We start from the raw sequence: 21,036 nt of genomic DNA, 5'->3' as shown, positions 1-21,036 counted from the left end.
CACACATCATTTGAGGCTGTGCAGGCTGTTGACAGTTATCCAAATTTGTAATCTAGACTTGTAAATGCTAGTGCCTTGGCTGAAGACTTTCCCTGGTGTTGCAGCAAGACACTGAGAAAGCATATCAATGTTTTTCTTGGCAGCTGGAGCACATTCCAGCTGTAGCGCCATGGCAAATACAGCAGCAACAAAAAATTCATGTGAAAGAGCATAACCCTATAAGCTATTTCCTTAAGAACTGGGAACGTGAGGTGGCTTACAGTGTGGTGGATGACATGGAATGCGTTCCCAATCACCAGAGCTTGCTGCAGGGATAACTTATCTATAACTGACAGTACCACGAGCACTTCTAGGCCTCTACTGAACTTCTTGCCTAAGAGTACTGCATTCAGCTCTAGGACCTCGAACATAAGGAGAACATGGACCTGTTGGACCTCGTGGACCAGAGGAGGGCCACGAGGATGATCAGAGGGCTGGAGCACCTCTCCTGTGATGACAGGCTGGCAGAGTTAACGTTCAGCCTGGAGAAGAGAAGACTGCAGGGAGACCTATTGCAATCATAAATAAAGGGGACCTTCAAGAAAGCTGGGGAGGGACTCTTTGTCACGGGGTGTAGTGACAGGAGAAGGGGTAGATGGCTTTAAACTGAAAGGGTATATTTAGACTACTCATAAGGAAAAAAAATCTTCACTCAGAGGGTGGTGAGGCCCTGGAAGAGCCTGCCCAGAGAAGCTGTGGATGCCCCATCCTCAGAAGTGCTCAAGGCCAGGCTGGATGGGGCTTTGCGCAGCCTGGTCTGGTTGAAGGTGTTCCTGGCCGTGGCAGGGGGGTTGGAAGTAGATGGTCTTTAAGATTCCTTCCAACCCAAACCACTCTAGGAGGAACTATAAAAAGGTAGAATTTTAAGAACGTGACTTCTTCCTTGTGCTTTTGTATCTGCATTATAAATTACATATATGGAGTTTTTGTGGTACAATAGAAATGAAGAGCAGCAGTAGTTTGGAGAAGATATTTGTATGTCTGTTCCTGCATACACACCAGAGGTCTGTAGGGGGAATAAGGTCGATTTTCCCTCAAGCCAAATTTGCAGCAATCTTGTAGTGTTAACCCAGTTTGAATCGAAGAACATCATTCAGACCCACCTTCCCTTGCGAGACAGCTCCCTCCCATGAACTCATTATGTGGATGCGTGTTTACAGCAGATGGAAATTTCCTTCAGCAGATAGCACTTTGTGAAACTTACCAAAGATCACTGAATCTAATGGGAAAGGAATTTGGAACAAACATTGTCTTAATGTTTTTGTGTTGGCAGAATTGAATTAGGCTTCTGTTTTGACAAGAGAAAGGCCACTCTAGTTCTATATATTCATGTTGCATTCTTTTTGAATGACTATTTAATAAATATCACTATTGTATATTTGTGCAACTGTGGAGCTGATTGACTTTTTTTTTTTTCCCCCTCCTTACAGCATTGTTATTCTACTGGACTTTAGCTTTCATAACTAAAACCATCAAATTTGTAAAGTTCTGTGATAATGGGGTTGGATTTTCTCAGCTTCGATTTTGCCTCACGGGACTCCTGGTTGTTCTATACGGAATGCTACTAGCTGTAGAAATAAATGTCATCAGAGTGAGGGTAAGTTAGTACTGTAAGTCCCTGTTCTTTTTTTCATCTTACTGGGTACTTAGTATGAAATTCATCTCTAAAGGAGAGGGAGAAAATCCAACTAGAAATATATTTGAGAATTAAAGATTAACCCAATTTTCTTAGGTCATAACTTAAGAATGTCAGACTCCACTGTAGGTAAATTAAGATGAATTACATGTGTTTTTAAATGTCTGTTATGATTCACAGTTTCAGTCATCAGAAATTAGTGTTTCTGAAGCAAGGAAAGACTGGGTGAAAGTAATCATCTGCTCAAAGAGAGAGTCTTAGACACAAATAGCATCTCTCATTTTCCAGGAGACAATCACAGTAACTGATTTACTGGAGCAAATAGGATTGCTATCTAGCCTCCCAGCTATGTACACTTCTGCCTCTACAGTGCCTTTAGTCATAATCCAGACTGAGAGGTGGCTTTGGAACCTGCTGGATGGATAATTGTCCAAGTTCTTGCCTTCACCTGTCCCTTGCTTAATTGTGTGCGTAAATTAAACTTAGTCTCAGGAGGGGAAGAATTTTTTCCATGTAAACCTTATTGCTCTTTTCTTGATAGTAGTATATGATTTCTTTCCAGTGATGCATTAAGCGACATAAATTGCATGTGTCATACACTTGTTCTTTTGTGATTTTTGTGTGTGTTTGTGCCAGTATGTTTATTTGGTAACTTAGGACAAAAATAGGGCTAATAGCAGCTTTTTTTTTTTTTTTTTGCTATAATACTTTTGAAATAAGTGCAGTAAAAGCCTCAGTGCTGGAAGTTCAGTATTTGTCTCATAAATGAAGAACAGTGGATTGTCTTGTGGGAAAAGTGAAACAAATACAGCATCCCAGAGAACTGCTCATAAACCTCCTTATAATAAAACTGCAAAATTAAATGAGGTTAGACCATTGTGGAGTTATAGGCCACAAAGAAGAATAAAAAAGCTCAGTGCCTACTGTCATCTTTCTTATTTTCTCTTTGTTTGGATTTAATTCTTAAAGGATGTCTTTGGTGCATAAAATAAAATAGCCAGAAGTATGGATTTTTTTCCTGCATCTTGTGTCTGTGCCAGACTTAGGAGACACAGGCTTGTTGCTTCAGCTGCTGCTGTAAGGGACTGGGATGAGTGGAGAGCTGGCCACTGCTGTGACAGGTGGGGGAAGAGGCAGATTTGGGGGAAAAAGTAAAAGAAAATAAAGGGGGAAGGCCTCTATGCAGCAGAAATGGAAGACATTGGCCTCAGCTTTTTTTTCATAAATCAGACTGATTTATGTGACTCTGAGTTCCAGCTCTGCTTTCTCCTTTCCGTCCGTTGTTCCTCTAAATGTTTGTTCCCAAACACATCACTGTTTTTCCTAGGATACGAGAACTATTTCTCCAGCTATGGCTGGAGGGAAGATAGCATTGAAGTATATCCAGAAATCTTACTAATATCAGTATGGTTTAGGTACAGTCATGAGTAGACATTGAGTGAAGTATGTGACTGAGCCTCACCTCTGTGCCCAGCAAGACCAGGGAATAGATTGTGGATGAGGCATTGAGCAACCTGGTCTAGTAGGTGGTGCCCTTGCAGTGGGGTTGGAACTATAGGTGATCTTTAAGCCCCTTTCCAACTCAAACTGTTCTCTGATTTTATGTCCTGTGTCGTGCTGTCTGGCACAGAACAGAACAAGAGGCAGGGTCAGTACTATGCAAAACGTAAGGTGATTTTTTTTTTCCTAAAGTATAAAAGTTTGTGCCCTTATACAAAATGATATTAAACGTTTAGGATTATGTATTTTTATGTTGGATGCTTCTTATGCCCCAGTACCTCAGGAAACTGGATTGCTGTATTAGTCAAATTTGAATGCTGAAATTCCTTGAGTACTTCTGAGAAAGCAGTTCTCAATTCATTGATTATCTGCTGTGTCCTTATCTCTTATCTATACTTTGCGGACTTATTTTCTACATGTTTAGTGTGATTCTTTTGGGGGATTTTTCTGAATTTCAGAGATATGTTTTCTTCAAAAGTCCTAAAGAAGTTAAACCTCCTGAGGATCTCCAGGACCTTGGTGTTCGATTCCTACAGCCGTTTGTGAACCTGTTGTCCAAAGGAACATATTGGTGGATGAATACGTTCATCAAGACTGCCCATAAAAAACCAATAGATTTGAAAACCATAGGCAAACTTCCCATTGCCATGAGAGCTCTGACCAATTATATTCGCCTTAATGAGGCTTTTGAAGCACAGAAGGTATGCAAAGCATGGAATTATGTCACTCTGATTTCTCACTATTTACATTTTTCATTGCTTCTTTACGCTATGAGCATGATATAAAATTGAGCTAGCAGATACGTGAACCAAGTAACCAGTAACAGAGTTTTCCACAAAGAGACCAAACCATTTTACAAATAATGAATTTTCTCTAAGCATGCAGATCAAACACATTACTAGTTAAAGGCATGTAAAATCCATATGGTCTCTATTATGATGTGGAAAGTAATTACGGACTGTACTCACTAAACACCATTATCATTCTTCCTAATAAGAGCCTGGAACCATTCAATTATGGAGTCAATATTAATGAGGTCTCGCAGGACTATTTTTCAATGTTATTTCAGTTACAGTTTGTCCGTAAGAGAATTCAAGGTCTGAAACTACTTCAGCTCAGATTTTGCTTAGTTTTCAGGTGGGAAGTTAGTGAGAAGCCTTTTGCAGCCTATCTAAAAGAGTATAACTTTTCAGTCTCCGTGTTCAAAAGAAAACAAAATCCGTCAGTTCCCTTCCTTTTTTTTTTTTTCTTGTTCCCCCAGCAAACCACCAACAACACAGGTAACTTGATCCCTACTAAGGATAGGAAAGAAGTAACAGTTTCTTCTTGTGAAATGGAGGAGAGTACAAACTAATGCTTTGTTCTGACTCTATAAAAACAAATGGAAGAAAAATTGTAGTTCCTGAGTTCTAGCTCAAAGATTGCAATTACTGTCAATGAACTAAAGCAAGGGAAAAATAATTTCTCATACCTGCGGTTTATACATAATATAATCCTTTTACTATATCTGCTTTTTGTATTTTGGACAGAACAAAAGGTCACCATCTCCACAAGGATCCAGATCAATTTGGCGTGCTCTTTGCTGTGCTTTTGGAAGACCCTTACTTCTCAGCAGCACGTTCCGTATTCTTGCTGACTTGCTTGGATTTGCTGGTCCCCTCTGCATCTCTGGGATTGTTCACAATGTTAGGAAAGGAAATAACACCATCCGCCCACAGGTACTGTCTGTACTGGGTCTGGCTGAGACAGAGTTAACTTTCCCCACAGCAGCTCCTATAGTGCTGTGCTTTGCACTTGTAGCTAGAACAGCATTGATATCACACTAATAATAGACATTGAGCAGTGCTGCCATAGTGGCAAGATTAACTGTTTTCTCCTCTTGCTTCCACATGCCCTTATCTCAACCCATGAGCCTTTTTTCATCATTTTTTCCCCTCTGTTCTTTTGAGGAGGGGGAGTGAGAATGATCTGGTAGAGCTTAGTTGTCTGTATGAAACCACCACACTGTCAAAATGCTGTTACAAAAGGAGTCAAAAGAAGCAGTACTAAAACTATGTATTATCTTTCCTCAGTAAAGAAAGCAACTGCAATGTATTTTTGAATGCTGGAAGAGATAGTGTCACCTACATGTGTGTCACCTACTGCTGACAGTCATACCTGGGTGATGAACAAAATGTGTTACCTACGCATCTGATCAGGCTTGGGGTTATTCAGGAATATAACCTTGTTCAGGGTAGTGGTGAAACATGTTCAGGATCTTACTGGTATCATAAGTAGTTTAGGTACAGCTGTGACTAGAGATTTAATCAAGTATGTGAGTAAGTGCATTTCAAAAAAGGAAAAGTGTATTTTTAAGAGGCTTGGCTTTTCATTTCCAGAAATGAGGGATGTCCAAGAGGATTAAAGCAGGCTTTTATTATCATGATACTGATTTAGCCTGGACAAAGAATTTCCACTTGTGTCTCTGGGCAGATTGGTTTCAAAAGATCAACTGAAACAATTATTATAAAAGTGCTATTTAATTGAAGGCTCCACAAGAAACTTCTTGATTAATAACAAATTAAAAGCATTTAAAAAAAAAAAAGCTCAGGAAGCCTCTTCTCAAAAGGTAAAGTCACTCAGGCCTCATTTTTATGAGAATTATCACTTTATTTTTGCAACTCACTTATTGTTTGATGTAAGATTGATCTCTGAAGTCTGTTGACACTAGTGGAAAGATGCCCATTCACCCAGGTACACTTTGGATGAGGTCCATTGAAGTAAATATTGAAAGGTGTTGAATACATTGCAGAAAAATTAACAAAAGCTTCAAGCTGAAATGAATTATTTATACATTTTGCAATCTTTATCCTAATATTTGGAGACTTCAATATAGCAAGTAGATCTTATGGAAACTAGTTAAAGCAGGAAATTAAAAAAAAAAAAAAAAAGACTATGTAGGCTAGAGGCTACACTGTGGCAAAGTACTACGGAAACTTTTGAGCTGCTTCTTAATAATTTGTTTGGAATGCTTATTGTTTCAAATGAATTTGTGCCAAATCTCTACTAACAGATTACCCTGTTAAATTTTTCTGTTGAAGCATCAGCTAGTGTTCCCCTGTTAGAAATGCTCGGGTCTGGTCCAGATAGGCCCTGAAAGGAGTCTCATCCTGCCCTGACATTGTCACCGTGTCTAGCTAAGTGGTAGCCTCATGGTTGTTGTAATTGATACCATTTGGGGATCGCTTAACAGTATTTGGTGGTGGTGACAGTCCCTGAGTGACAGTTAAGGGTGTATTTTCCTTTGGATAGGAGGACTCTGGAAAGGCATTTTCTTCTGTTTTGACCTGACTTACATACAACATTTTTCTGTTAAAAGGCTAATACAATTTTATACCTGAGAGGCTTTGTTGAATTGGATGAAATACCTTTCTGTAATTTGCAGAGGCTTTCTATTTGAACGGTTTGTAAATCAAGTGGAGAGAAGTCATAATGAATTTGTAGCTCTCAAACAGAAATTCTGTCTATGAAACTGAAGGCAAAGAGATAAATCATAAGATATATTTGTTCTATTCTTCGGGTCCTTTGTGACAAATAAAAACTGTCATGGAGCTGGAACTCTGAGATCATGTGGGTGTCGCAGGCAGTATTAACTGCTTTAGTTAGTGCCACAATTAGTCAGAGCACGACAGCATCTTAAATTCTGTCACTCTCTTCATGTATATTTATAACTCCAGTATCAATATTTATGGCCACCCCTGGAACATTCCCATGGCATGAATTTCTCTGAGTGTCAACCATTTCACACCGAAGAAGAGACTGACAGAATGATTACATTTTGCTGGTAACATCTTCCATGTGTTAGGACTGGTCATTTTAGCATTAGGTATCTGCTGACATAACAGATTCAAATGATACAACAAACCTGCAGAATCATTTGAAAAGCTCTAGAAGGCATAGGTCCCAGTGTATCAACACTTTAGACTGTGGGAATGAAGGGTCTGTGAGTATTTATAATAGTGGCCTTCACTCAGCCGTTTACTGGCTAGAGCCTGCTGGTACTTTAAGAAGTGATATTGTCCTGAAGTCATCAGGAAGGTGGGATACTGAATGTCCCCAAAACCATTTTTTTGAAAACAAAATGTAGTTCCATCAACTTCTCATGTTTTTTGTCTTCTGTTTGGAAGGTTCAGTAGATGTTCTGTTATCTCCTTATGTTTGCTGCAAGTGTGCTTAGCTTGTTATTGTAGCCTAGTCACAAAATGTTCATTGATTTTGTAAACTATTACGGCCTAATACTGCATGTGAAACTTTGTAGATGTCTTGGGAAAATGTGTCCCTGTCTGTGTGATGCTTATGTGTATACCTGCCAGTCTTCATTTTCTTTCAAGCTGTGTACTAGGATAACAAGTTCGTTTCAATTTTCATCCCTGCTCCTCTATTGTGTAATGTTTTAGTGTGAATCAGCACTGCACCAAAATCTCACTGCTAGAAGAACATGTTTTGTCAAAATCTGATCATATAAAAAATGTTTTTTTTAATATACAGTAAAAAAAAAAAAAAAAGCAGCATTAGCTGAAGTAATTAGCAGTACTAGCTACATGTATATGTAGGACAGCATTAAAATTGTGCTGGGTTAGTCTCTGCCCTTGATACAATACTACACTTACTACTACACTTACTAACATGACAGCAAAGAGAGAGAATATCTTTGACAGTGTTGCAGTGATATATGTTGTTCTTATGTTGTATGCCACTCTCCTCGATGAGTCTGTGTTGAATTATAAAGAAATCCCAGTGAAGGACAACTGAAATAATAGTTGGCCTGAGAAAGGGTAACTCAGAGGAGAGATTCTCACTGTTGAAAGTTAAGATATGATGTGGCCCCAGGCATAAATTTACATCATGAATGCAAATGATGTCACGTTAATCCCTAATGTCCTTTTTTTTTTTTTTTTTTCCCAAAACTCTTGACTTTGCAGTTATATTTTATTTTGTCTTTCAGTATCTACATGCTGCACAAGAAACAACAGGTGGCTTTTGAAATCGTGCAGTATACAGCCATCAAGATGCCTCCTAATGTAAATAGGAAGCATTTGCATGAAGAAAGACAGAAATGCAGTCATAATTACTTGCTTTATTTTGTGTACAGCCTTGGTCTGAATCTCAGCAGTTTGTAACAAATAGCACATAACCAGGAAAATACATACTACACACATCTGTGCTGCATAATAGAAGCACTTTAATAACTTTTTAGTTTCTCCAGTGTTATAAGAGTTGACTGCGGTTCATTTTGAAGTGCCCAGATGTTTATGGAGAGGGACTGCTTGGTGTCCATGGATGATCTCCTATGCACCTCAGCAGGCCGTTAAGGTGATGTGGAGACAGGTCAGAGTAGTTTCTTCTTATTAGAAGTGATATTCTTGTGTGAGGTGGGAGACACCATCAGGAAATTTGTGCTGATTGTGTTCTTTAAAGTGTGCACTCTTCTCGCAGAGGAAAAACAAGGGATCTTTCTAAAAACTGTTTTGTTTATTATCTCATTTACTTGTTACAAAGGCAAGCGTACATTTCTCTTCTTTTAAGACTGCCAATTACCATACTGTTGTCAAGGGGATAGATAGTGTCCGTCTTGCAGCAATGGCAGCAGCCATCACGAATGTCAAAAGATGGAGTAAAAAGACATGGAAAAAGTACCCTAAAGCTCTGTCTTCTGAGGAAGATGAAGTGATCTGTTGTGTTACCACTGCAAAGAGAACTTGCCCTTCCTCCTTTCACGTTTGTCATTTGCCCTGCACCCATTCCCTCCTTTGATTTAGCTCTGGCACCCACCAGACACTTGTGGTCTGACTTTGCCCATTAAACTAAAAGCTAGCAGTGCATGCTTTTTTGTTGTGTTGTTTTGTTTCGTTTTTCTGGACTGATTTTCTTGTCAGTAATCTGAATTGGCTCTGGGATAGATCCAATAAGCTCCCAAGCTAGCAAACAGTATGCAGCCTGGAGCAACCCAGGTACAGTTAAGGGTAAGGAGAAGCCCATTTCTCTTTTAGCTGGCTCACCTCATCTTGCAAAACCATGACTTTAAAAACTAGGTTTAGCCTCTGTATTAATTTGTCATGTGGGATTTCTATAAAGAGTTGATAGCAAGGTCAGTTCTGATAAAATGTACAGGCAGTGAGTGTTTGTGAAATGTGATCTATTAAATGTTATAGCAGTCTTAAAACATTCAACAGCAAAGAAACTGTCTAGGCTAGAAGTGTGCTCAGCAAGAAAGTAAATTGCAAAGAAGCCCTCTGAGAGGGAATAGAAAGAGATGGCTTACACCTTTTGCCTTTAATGGCAGCATAAGCAAACAAAGTTTTGAAGGAACCAAGTGGATAAATGCGAAGGTAGAGACCTTTTTATTTCAGAAGGCTTCCCCAAGTGAGCCAGGCTCTGAACTAATTGTTGCACTGAAGGTGTCTGCTTGTTAAATATAACTTGGAATAAATGCATTGCTGTCCTAGGGAACTATTGACATGCTTCAAAATGCACTCCAGCGATCTCATGAACTTCCTAGGAGGTAAAGACCACAAATAAACCAATGCTGAACAAACCTGTTAGATGCTGCAAACCAAAATAATGTGTGTATTTCCAGAAGAATGGAAGGATGAGTTTTCCACCAAGCTGGGAAGGTCATTTTAGTGTTCTGTATCTTGAGATGTAAAAATAAGGAGACAGATTTCCCTGAATGAATGTTAACTAGTCCTTTCTGACAACTGGCAGTGCATGTCATTAGCAAATGATGATACTGAGTTACTCAGTGACCTAGAATTTTGGAAGGATATCAAAAATCCTATAAATGTAATTTCGCATTTAAATGAAGCTTACCGAGTTGGCACATTATATGGCTGTCTCATTGAACTGATAAATGGTGAGGTTTCAGATCACGTTTGGGAGTGTTTTCAAAGTAATAAACTGTGGTTGTCGCTGTTTATTAATTATGCAAAACTGGTAATTAAATTACAATTGCACGTAATTCTAATTTTTCTCTCTCTTTTTTTTTTTTTTTAGACTAAAATTCTTGGTGTGTTCTTTATTTCATCTCAAGAGTTCCTGTCCAATGCATATGTTTTGGCTGTACTCCTATTTTTTGCCCTTCTGTTGCAAAGGACATTTCTCCAAGCATCATACTATGTTGCTATTGAAACAGGAATCAACTTGAGAGGTGCAATACAGGTAGCCAATATATTAACTATCCAGTTTTTTTACACTCACACATGTATTTGTGAATATATAACTGTAGTAGTTCAATTGTGTTACAGAAACTGAAAGAGTTCTCCTGAAATAAATTCAATGTAGACATTACCATTAAAGATTGCATTAATGTAGACCTAATTTCTCTTTCATATGAATCTTATTTGATGTTTTTGTAATTACTTACTAATATTTAACTGTACTTTGGACAAAGGATAGGTTGAATTTTGAGTGCTTGGAGTAGTGACTTGTTCTATGGGTCATGCCCTAGAATAACCAGGCAGTGAAGAGTTTGTAATTACTGAATGTAAGATTGGTAAAATGGAGCCTGTAATTCTTCCCCAACCACAAACAGATCAAAGTATGTAGTATACAAAGATCTGTGCCTGAAAGATGAATAAATAAGAGAATTAGGTGTTAGGTTATAATGCAGTACTGCCAAGTGCACTGGCTGAAATCTATCCTTTGACAGCTTGAAAGCTAGCCTTATGTTAACAGGGTTTACCCCCTGAACTGCATAAATCCTGTGAGAGTCTTGAGATGGCTGGATGCTTCCAATAGCATAATTATTTAATCATCTTTTGATCATACGCTTGGAAACAGTTGTCAGCTGCCAGACTTCTAAATTATGTCCGTTGGTTGCCTCTATTAGAGTGAAGTAGAAAATTTCTAAAGAAATAAGAATTTGACCTAAGATATACACGGCACAAAACATATCAAGCAGAAGTGCTGCAACTAACTGAAAAATACATGGACCACAGCAACTAGAAAATGGTAAAAGGGGAATTGCAAGAAAATGGTGTTACATTCCCATCAGTTTTGCTTAGGCGAAGCTGTGTGTTCTGTGCACTGTGTATTAGATAGAGGCTCAGTTGTACCATTCAAATCAGAAAATTTCTAGCCATCGTTCTAAGCAGAAGAATTAATGTTAATAGCAGTCTTATAGCCAGCATTTATAGGCAAATTCTTTTTTCCTATTTTTTTTCAGTTTTCTTTAAACCTTTTACCTGTTTTACCCCCTTGTATACACCTGCACCTTTTCCATGTGCCCAATATGACTTTATGCATCGCGAGGGCTGGTTGATATTTACCAGAAGACCCTTAATCAGGGTGCCTCGTATCAGTTGTCTCATGACTGTAAAGCATTGCTGGGCAGCCTTTTCCCAAACAAGCTGGTAATAGCACCCCTTCATTATTGCATATTGTGTAATTAAGTTATTTTTTTACATGGTGCCTGTTCTGTACTGAGGTAAGTAATTCAGTATAAAATCAGAGCTGTTAACGTTATTTGCCTGTGAACTAATATTTGCAATGGGACTGGGCTTTCTAGCCAAAATGTAACAACACTCTCAGCCAGGAATATGGTTTTGAAGTTGGATGAGGCCTAAATCAATTGCCAGAGAAAAATAAAAAGGATTATAATATATTGACTATTAAATATTGAATATAATGATATAATGTTATTTTATTAACACTAGTTACAGCAAGTGCACTCTGTGGCATAAGTTATGGGTATTGTTCTTGGGCCAATTGGGGAATAAAGGTCTCATTCTCTATACTAACAATTTTTGATTCATCTTCCAGACGAAAATATACAACAAAATTATGCAGCTTTCTACTTCAAACATGTCTATGGGGGAGATGACTGCAGGCCAGATCTGTAACCTGGTTGCCATAGACACCAACCAGCTGATGTGGTTCTTTTTCCTCTGCCCTAACCTTTGGGCTATGCCAGTACAGGTAAGGAGACTGAGCGGTGTACCATTTTGTTGTTAATGTGCATAAATCCATAGTGATGGTTTGCTTAAGAATTTTAGGAAAGTAAATATATCAAAGAACTTAAAGAACAGATATAAATATCTAGAAACACATGTAACAAACTTCTTATTTTTGACAGAACTCTAGGTATTTAAGATTGTATTACAGTACTGATCTTGACTGCTGCCAAACATAGTTTGCATTTTTAACAGGAATTTATAGTAGTTCATATTATTCCAGTTCGTTTTGCTTCATTTGCTCAGGGGAGTTAACTGGAATATATTACAATCGTTATCCCAGTAGAACAGGTAACAGAAACAGTAGTAGATTTAAAGATATGATCATTTAGAGATGGTCCTTTGGACCAAGTGGAAGAAGAAAAAACAAAAAGAAAACCCACAACGCAACAACCTGTTTTAATTATTTTCCCTGGATTTGGCTTTTTCCTTAATGAGAAAAATGTAGGGTAAGTGGCAAAACAGGACCTTCTTCGTTGTCAGTGACTGAGTTTTTGAACATGTCATTTTCTTTTGTGTAGCTTCAATCTTTGGAGAGTATTCTCTGCAAAACCGGATAGTGTCCTCTTTTCACCTGGAAGTACTAGACAATGACTTCTTTTTAAACTGTGCTTTTTTAGCCTACAGTTTGCATTCACTCTACATGCGTGAGCTATATATCACTATACCCATTAGAGTAGAAGATTCAGAGATTACAGTCATATTTTTACAAGTCATAGTGTGCCTGCATTTATAAAATAAATGCATGTATTTTTCTTTCTTGTGCAGGATTAACTGCATTGGGGCATAGACCACATTTCCTGGAGACACTCATATTTTTTTTAATACGGCAGTTCAAAACATTTGACTTTCTAGAGCTGAAAGAGGCCGATGAGTATAGCAATTACCAGCAGATATTTCTCAGAAAGAGATTTGACCTAGGTTTTTAGCAACAGGATGCTTTCCCTGAAATCATGAAGGGAAAAAAAATAAAAGGAACCAGTTTATTTTACAGTGGGGAAGTGGGTGAAAAAAGCAATATTCAAGTAACATATGCTAATATTAATTTCTAATTGCAAAAGAGAAGACAAGTATAATGAAAAGAAACTGATATGAAACGTGGCTACAAGCCGACAGCTTGTTAGTACTAATCTTGTTATCAGGCTATTTTTTGTCCCTTTACTATAAGTGCCATGCAGTAAGAAGTTGGTGAGTTACGTGTATATACTGAAAAAATGCTAGGAGGTATTTAGAGGAGTCCACCCCTTTAAAGGTAATATTTAGTGTCCAGTTATCCCCCGTGCTTTGTATCCCTTGTAAAGATGTTAATAAAACAACCTATATGGGAGGTACCAATGTCATATGGGCTTCTTCCAAGATCACTAGCAGTTCAGTGCAGGGAGAGCTTCAGTGTAACTGAGAATGAAGCCAGTTTCATTGCATATTCTCTAACAACATTTTGCTCTAATGTGCCAGAAGTCACGGACTCATAAAGATTTCATGACAGTCTTGTGAAAATATGATTATATTCGCATTAAAATTCACCCTGCAATGCTCTTCAGCAGATCAAGACAATCAGTGTCAGAGTATGCTCCTGTTTTGCGGATGGCGTATGCATTGCAAGATACAAATCAATGAGTCATGTTGTTTGCAAAGTTTTCTCCCAAACACATTTCTGCAGCATTCATTCAGTACCCTGTTTCATGAGGCAGTGAAATTACTGGAATTACTGGATACTTCAGAGATGGTAAATAAGTTGAACAAGCTTCAGTATTCTTTTAAACAGACTTACAATGGTTTTGTAGCTCATCACCTATTAGTATTTCATCATCTGGTGTGAATTTTGTATTTGTCCTTGACTAGAAGACTTAGTCATTGATCACATTTCTATGCAGTCCAGATAATTTGAATCCCATTTTTGCCGTGACTGGAGTCAATAGGAACTTGATCGTTGCCTTAAGTTACTGTTTGAAGGTCATTGAAATCAATGAAAAGGGGCCCGGGGATGCCTATGAATTGAAAGATGTCCTCGTTTAGGTTTGGCTCAAACCCTGAGAGCAAAATGAGGCACTGTAAAGGCTTTTCCCCTCTCCATTTTATAAACACCTGTGTTTGATTCCATTGTGATCATTTTTTAAAGGTCCGATGTTCTGATGTCTTGGGTTCATTGCCAGGGACAGTGCACAGTGGTAATGAAAGGACATCTGTCAAAACTGGCCACAAAGCAGTTTGTCTGACAGTATTTGCCATCTTCAATTAAACAAAAAAAAAATGTCACTAGACAGTAGATTTATTTTTAACAACAAACAGGTATCAGTGAGTTTCTTGTTCCAGATATATTTCTGGCAGATAAGAGCATTTGGGATTTTGATGAAAAGGAAGCAAAATGTTTAATTGCACAGTTGTTTAAAAATACAGTCATTACCTTCTCAGAAATATTAATTTAGAGCCTTCCCATCTGTCAGTTACTGTCCTCTAGCAGTTAGAATATTACCACTTACTGGTTATTCTTGACTGCTGTGTGCATCTGACAAATACGGAATCACTTGCAGAAATGTTTATAGGCTTTGGCAGTTTTCAGATATTTCTATCTGTGTACTTCTGTTGAGAATACATTTTTGTCCCACACATGATGAATGTATTACAAAGGCTTTCCCTTTTCACTATATGAAAGAAGATGCAAATGCGATCATTTATAAGCTATTGAGAACAGAATTTTTATTGCAAAGATTGATCCTTTCAATAGCCAGGATGGAGAAAACTAAAGCCAAGTGCTAGCAAGTCCCTCCAAATCCAGTTGCCAGAGTAGCTTTATCCTTGTTTTTGTGAGAAGCTGAGACTGTTGAAACAGCTAGTGTGTCCCATAATGACCTTGGCAATCAACCAGCAGTGGGGTAGCAGTAAAGCAGAGAGTCACTGTTCCATGTTGACTTTGTGTTTTTGAGCATCTGTTAGCTGCACACTGTTCAGTGCTTTCCTGAATTTTGAGTGCCTGAGTTGTCTGCCCGTGGCAAAGCAGTTGGGAATGAATATCTTGATCTGTAAAGACAATTCCTGTTCTGGAGGGGAGCTCTGCCAGGGCTCTCTGGTGGAGGCCTTGCATGTGTTCATTGGCTTTACACATTCATGAATTTCCTAACTTCACGTGGAAGCAGATTGCTCACTCACTCGTTACAAAGGGATCTTTAAATTACCGTTTAACCTTTGCTCTTACTAGATCTGCACTGTATGTACAATAGGACTTTGCTTTCATGATGCCGCATATTTCCTAAATAAATACTGTGACTCATTGTAAGAGTCACATTTCGGTTTAGTTCATCTGCAGATAGTCATCAAAGGATTGTTAAGAAAAAATAGCTTTCTCTGTTCTTCTTGAATTCACAAAAATGTTGACACAGGAGTGGGTAAACTATGGACTCTGGTTTTCTTCATGGAAGCACGCAGTTCCCATGAACATCTGTGGGAATGGGTGACTGCTGAACTTGATGACGGAAGGTAGTGTTTCTGGGAGTGTTATGTGAGTATGCAAATGTAGCAAGAGTAGTAGATAATACTTTAAGGAAATTCTGTAACTTACGTTATTTTTAATTAACTTAAGGGAAACAATATATGAAATTAGTTTTCTATTGCTGTATCTTGTCTAATTTATTAGCTTATACTATATTTTACATAATAGTGTCAATGCTTTAGATCATTCAGGAGTCAGATGTTAGAATAGTTAATATCAGTAGTTTGCACATCTTGTTTGCTGCTTATATTCACTCTTTCCACCCAGGCTCTGACCTGCTGTCTAAATTACGTATTCAAAGTCAAATTTTTTTTCTTAAACTGCTTCTCTAGCCTTCATTGATTAACATTCATTGCCTGTCTGGTATTGTGTGTCCTTGAAACAGTTTCTTTCAAGTTTGTTGGTGTTTATTTGAAGTGGAGGTTCTTACTGATATAATTATGATGTTCCTTTTTTTTTCTCCTCCACAATAATGTCATGAAAGTTGAAGAAAGTTAACATTTACAAAATATCAGTTGCATTTCTAATGGTATTTCACATCAATTTTTGTAGTAAGCAAATCTGTGCTTACTACAGTTGGAAATCTGTGGAATTCCAGCGTGTTGTAGACAAGTGTGTTCTGATCAAACTGGGAGAGGTATTTGCTTGTCTTGGTGTAAAAATACTTAAATGTCAAAGAAGGGAATAAAACAAATCAAAGCAAATGCATGCGATGTCATCTGGTCAATGGGGAAGAATATTTAATAGCAGCTGTGGAAGGAGTAGCCCAATGGCTTACCTGGAAGCATCTTAAAAATAAATTTTATTTCAAGTTTTCTTATAAATATACTTCTTTTTAAAATAAAGTTACTTTACTTAGTTGTGGGAGTTGTTATTGAAGGTAAATAGAAGGGTGTATACAAACCTGTACACCCTTGTCTGCTATTCATCGTCATGGGGATTCCATGAAACAGAAAATCCCAGCTAGCAGTTCTCTAAATCTCTTGCAGTGTGATTCAAGTCACAGAATCCACAAGATGAGGAGGAACACTCTAGGTGTATTTGATCCTTTGACAGAATATCCTGGCTGATCAAACCATACTGTGGCAGTGATGCGGAGCATATGAGGTTTTGGGGTAGGGTTGGCTGCAGTGGTTGTTCTTGAATGTGCTGCACAGTTACCCTGTGATTGCTTTTTGTGGTGCATACACAAAGTGAAGTCATCCCAAGTCTTCCTCTCACTTTTTCTTCCAACAGATAATTGTAGGAGTTCTTCTGCTCTACTATCTTCTAGGAATCAGTGCCTTAATTGGAGCAGCAGTAATCATAGTACTTGCACCTGTTCAGTACTTTGTAGCGACAAAACTCTCACAGGCCCAGAGAAGCACATTGGTAAGTGTCTTCACACTCACACATAATATTAACATCACCTCTGATATTTATGCATTGGCCTGTGTTTAGAATTGAAATGATATAAAAGCCAAATTACAAAGCCAAAAACTGATTCTCAAACACTTGATGATGCTCAAGAATGTCAAATGAAAGAATGTGTAAACATGATAAGCTTAAGCAGTAAAGATCCAATTTGTCTTGGGGTTTATATTTTTCAGCCAGCTTGTGTTTCCTTAACAGGAAAAAACTTAAGATCTTTCTAACTTGCAAGTGTAAATGGTCAGTAAGCACTGACTGAAATGGCCATGTGCAGCCAAATGATGCAGAAATAAATGAGTCATGCAGGGCAGTCTGTCCAAGTAAGTATGAAGTAGGAAAGCTGCATCTGACCTCAGATCACAGATATGTCACAGATGTGGATATCTATGTAAGTGGCTCATTTAATAACTCTGGACAGTCCTAGCTCTCCCACAGCATGCTGGTGAACTTTGAGGTCCACTAAGTCATGAGCTGTTCCTTGATCCCTCACTTGACTTGTCTGTAACTTGTCAGAATTGCCTGTGGCAGTGCTGAGAAAGTTGCCTTGTCCAGCTGCTCCGAACCTTTTCCTTACGCTCAGCAATTGTTGCACTGCCCAGGAAGCTGTACAAATCTGTAATGATGCTGGACAACAGGATTTGCTTGCTGAAATCTCTTCTTAAATAGATCATGGGTGGCAATGTGAAATTTGTACACCATCCTGGGGGGAAAGTATTGCCTTCACATCAACAGTATACACCCTTCTAGACATTTAGACAGCATTCATCCTTGTAGCATCCAAGCAGACAGTCAGCATCACCTAGAAATTCCTGTAGATGGGAGCAGTGCATTTTGGTTGGACTGTCTCCGCTCTGCAGGAAAGCACAGCACAAAGATCATTGCATTAACCTGAAAACTGGAAGGAGGATCACTTCACCAGTGCTCTGTAGTGCCAGAGCCAACTGACCCTGCGCAGTCGAGGCTCCTTATAGGATCCTAGTTTCTTGCTATTGCAGCCTTGCTGCTTTGGAGCCTGACACCATTGTTTCCACATCATCGTGACTGGGGTAGAGCAGTGTGTCCAGTTGTACCTTGTCTGCTTGTTCTGATCTCCTCTGTACATATTGAGTGTGCCTATTGAAAATCAATGTGCTGAGCAGTAGAAGTCACGAGAGGCTTCTTTGCAAGTGATCAGAAAGCTGACAGGAATAAAATTTTCAGTATAAGGTACGTGATTTAGAAGGAGGTGATTACAGACCAACTGGCTTTTCACTCAGCCTCCTGCCTTTGCAAGGTGAGATTCACCAAAGAAGTCTAACCCTTGCAAAAAAAACATCAAAACATCTTGAATGGACAGAGCATCTCTCCATAGTAGAGAATACTTGACTGATTACAAGGGGCTGCATGCAATTTTTGTGTAATCCTTACATTTAAGGGCCAGGTGCTCTTCAACTAAATGTGTATGTAAATGTTGCAGGAGTACTCCAATGAGAGACTGAAGAAAACAAATGAGATGCTCCGAGGCATTAAGCTCCTTAAACTCTATGCTTGGGAACACATCTTTCACAGCAGTGTAGAAGAAACCAGACAAAAAGAAATGACTAGCCTAAAGTCGTTTGCCCTTTATACCTCCATATCCAGTAAGTCTCCTCCCTCATTCTAATCCACTGTTCAGCTGAAGTGCCACTGCATTATTAGGTGCTAATGAGTTTACCATTTCTCTGTTGCGATTGTTTCAGTTGCTCTAGGCTCTGATTCCATACTCCTCACTTTCCATTTAGTCAGACGCTCCATTTAATTCAGTAGAATTTTGCCTGTATAGGAAATATGCCTAAAAGAGAAGGTCAGATTAATGTTTCATAATATTAGCTTTCTCAAGAGAAGCTTTTAAGTAACAAGTGTTTTACAGGCTAGCTCCACCCAGCAATCTTCTCCTCTATAACAAAGCACTCAGGAAGAAGCCTTTGCTGATATTTATCTTTTTACCCTCCTCCTGCATTTTGCACCATACTATATATCACAAAATCATGTGATGGAAAATGTCTTTGCGTTGAAGCTCCAACAGATGGTACTTACAACTTATTACTCAAAATTTGGATTTCTTATGAAAACAAGTGATTCTTAAGGCCATTACTACGTACTAGAAAGGAAAATATGACAGTGCTGGCAATTTCATCTTTCCCAAACTAGATTTCTTCCTTTGTCTAATTTCAAGCTGCTTCAAGGCATTTATCTTCCCTTTTAAAAACATCTAAGGCCAGCTGAACTCTGTAATTCAGCAGATCAAATGCAATACCTCTATAGTTTCTATTGTAGTACTTCAGAAATAATTAGTCAAGTCATACTGAAGAACATTGTTGATATCTTCTACAAGTTACTAATGCACTGGAAACTTTAACAAGAATTATCAAATGCTATAAGCTACCTGTACAAATACCTTCTAGACTAATAAAGGAGATTTTTCCTTAGAAAAGTAACTTCCAGTCTGGTTAGTATTATTTGATTACATTCACCCAAGAGGTGCGTAGTTGACTTCCTTTCCTGCCAAACAGTCATATGAGTAATGTACTCTGAGGGCAAGATCCTGTACCTGCTGAATTTGACTGAGATTAAGTTGAGGTTTTCATTGACTTCTGAGACCAGATTTTCTCTCTGGGGAACCTGAGCTTTCTGTGCTTGTAGAGTATTTCAGCATAAAAGAGAATTTAGCTGAAGTAGATTATATGTGTATGACGGTAAACTATGTTCTACACCCAGAGCAGGGTACATGGGCTCCTTTTGTTTGCAGGGCTTCACATTGCATTAAATCCTATTTATAGTCAAGGCCACAGGTTCAGTTGTAGGACTGAAGGAGCTGTACAGTCTTATTTGTTTTTTAAATCGTCAGAGTTTCATTTGTAACAGCTAGGAAAAGGCATATTTATCCTAACTGTACTGAATATTCTGTAAAGAAATAGTGACATGATAAATAAGAAACTGTATTATTCCACACAATTCTGAATACATACTATTTGAAACTATTGAAACATTCAACGTTTACATTTGCATTTTTATTTGTAATATTTACGTGTCTGTAAGACACCACAGATTAGTTTTTCAGCTGGGGTAAACCAGTACTACTTTATCATATGCACATCATTTTGGCTTTTAAAGGTTTTCTCCAATGTCAGCCTAGGAGTTCTTTGCACCCTTTTGTCTGTAGCAGAAGATTCACTGGTGCTTACAAACTTGCATGTTAGCAGTTTAGTGTAGAGATTATAAATACAGGAGAATGTGCTGTTATTATTATCGTAAGGATAAATGGAATGATAAGCATAATCAGCACAATGTGTGCTTGTTGATATAATAGTAAATTAAAGATTTCGTTTTTGTGATTAAGATAATGCCGGAAGGTGACCAAGATTTTGCAGGAAGGCAGACATCCTAGAAGAGTAAGAAAACAGGAGAACTTTATGTATTTTTAAGTGCCATTTTGAATGGGCTCTGGAAATCTTTTTAAGTATATTTAGCTATTAGCATGAATGGAAGAATGTGGTTGGATCTGCTTCTATTCATGAGGAACAGATTTGCATTGGATTACAGAAAATATACCTACAAATTTCAGAGCAGTGTTGGCTAGACCACAAGAAAATTCCATTTCAAGACAGCATGAAATTTAGATCTCATCTGCCTCGCCCTTGTGCCTGGATATAGTTTGTAGGTGTATAAATTGTTCATATATACTAAAAGAGCTGTTATAGAAATTAGCCATCATTTTAATGAAATGTACCCATCGGAATCAAAACCGGATTACAAAGTTGATAGTGATAACCTCTTGAGTTTCAACAGCATATTCTTTAACTGTGGCCAAGAAGACTTTCATTTTTTTTTGCAGTTATTATTAAGATTATCTTATGTTCAGCTCTGTAGGTTTATGTGTAAGGGTATATATTCAGGAAAGGCAGAGAAAGCAAGGAATGGTTTTCCTATTTCTGTAAATTTTTGTCTAATCTGTC

At 38.1% G+C, this 21,036-nt stretch overlaps 1 protein-coding gene across 1 annotated transcript in view; it reads left to right on the top strand.

Moving 5' to 3' along the window:
• ABCC8 (ATP binding cassette subfamily C member 8) overlaps positions 1 to 21,036 on the top strand; it is a 74,729-nt gene that overhangs the window by 6,725 nt on the left and 46,968 nt on the right. Inside the window, exons 4-10 of the mRNA XM_084521937.1 lie at positions 1,470 to 1,636; positions 3,634 to 3,876; positions 4,705 to 4,893; positions 10,208 to 10,372; positions 11,975 to 12,130; positions 16,889 to 17,023; positions 18,519 to 18,681. Of these exons, the coding sequence (XP_084378063.1) occupies positions 1,470 to 1,636; positions 3,634 to 3,876; positions 4,705 to 4,893; positions 10,208 to 10,372; positions 11,975 to 12,130; positions 16,889 to 17,023; positions 18,519 to 18,681 (1,218 nt within the window). The remainder of the gene's footprint in view (positions 1 to 1,469; positions 1,637 to 3,633; positions 3,877 to 4,704; positions 4,894 to 10,207; positions 10,373 to 11,974; positions 12,131 to 16,888; positions 17,024 to 18,518; positions 18,682 to 21,036) is intronic.

Source organism: Aythya ferina (assembly GCF_964211825.1).
Source record: "Aythya ferina genome assembly, chromosome: 5".
Taxonomy (NCBI): domain Eukaryota; kingdom Metazoa; phylum Chordata; class Aves; order Anseriformes; family Anatidae; genus Aythya; species Aythya ferina.
Note: the sequence above shows the minus strand (reverse complement) of the source record. Positions and strands in the feature narration are given on the sequence as shown.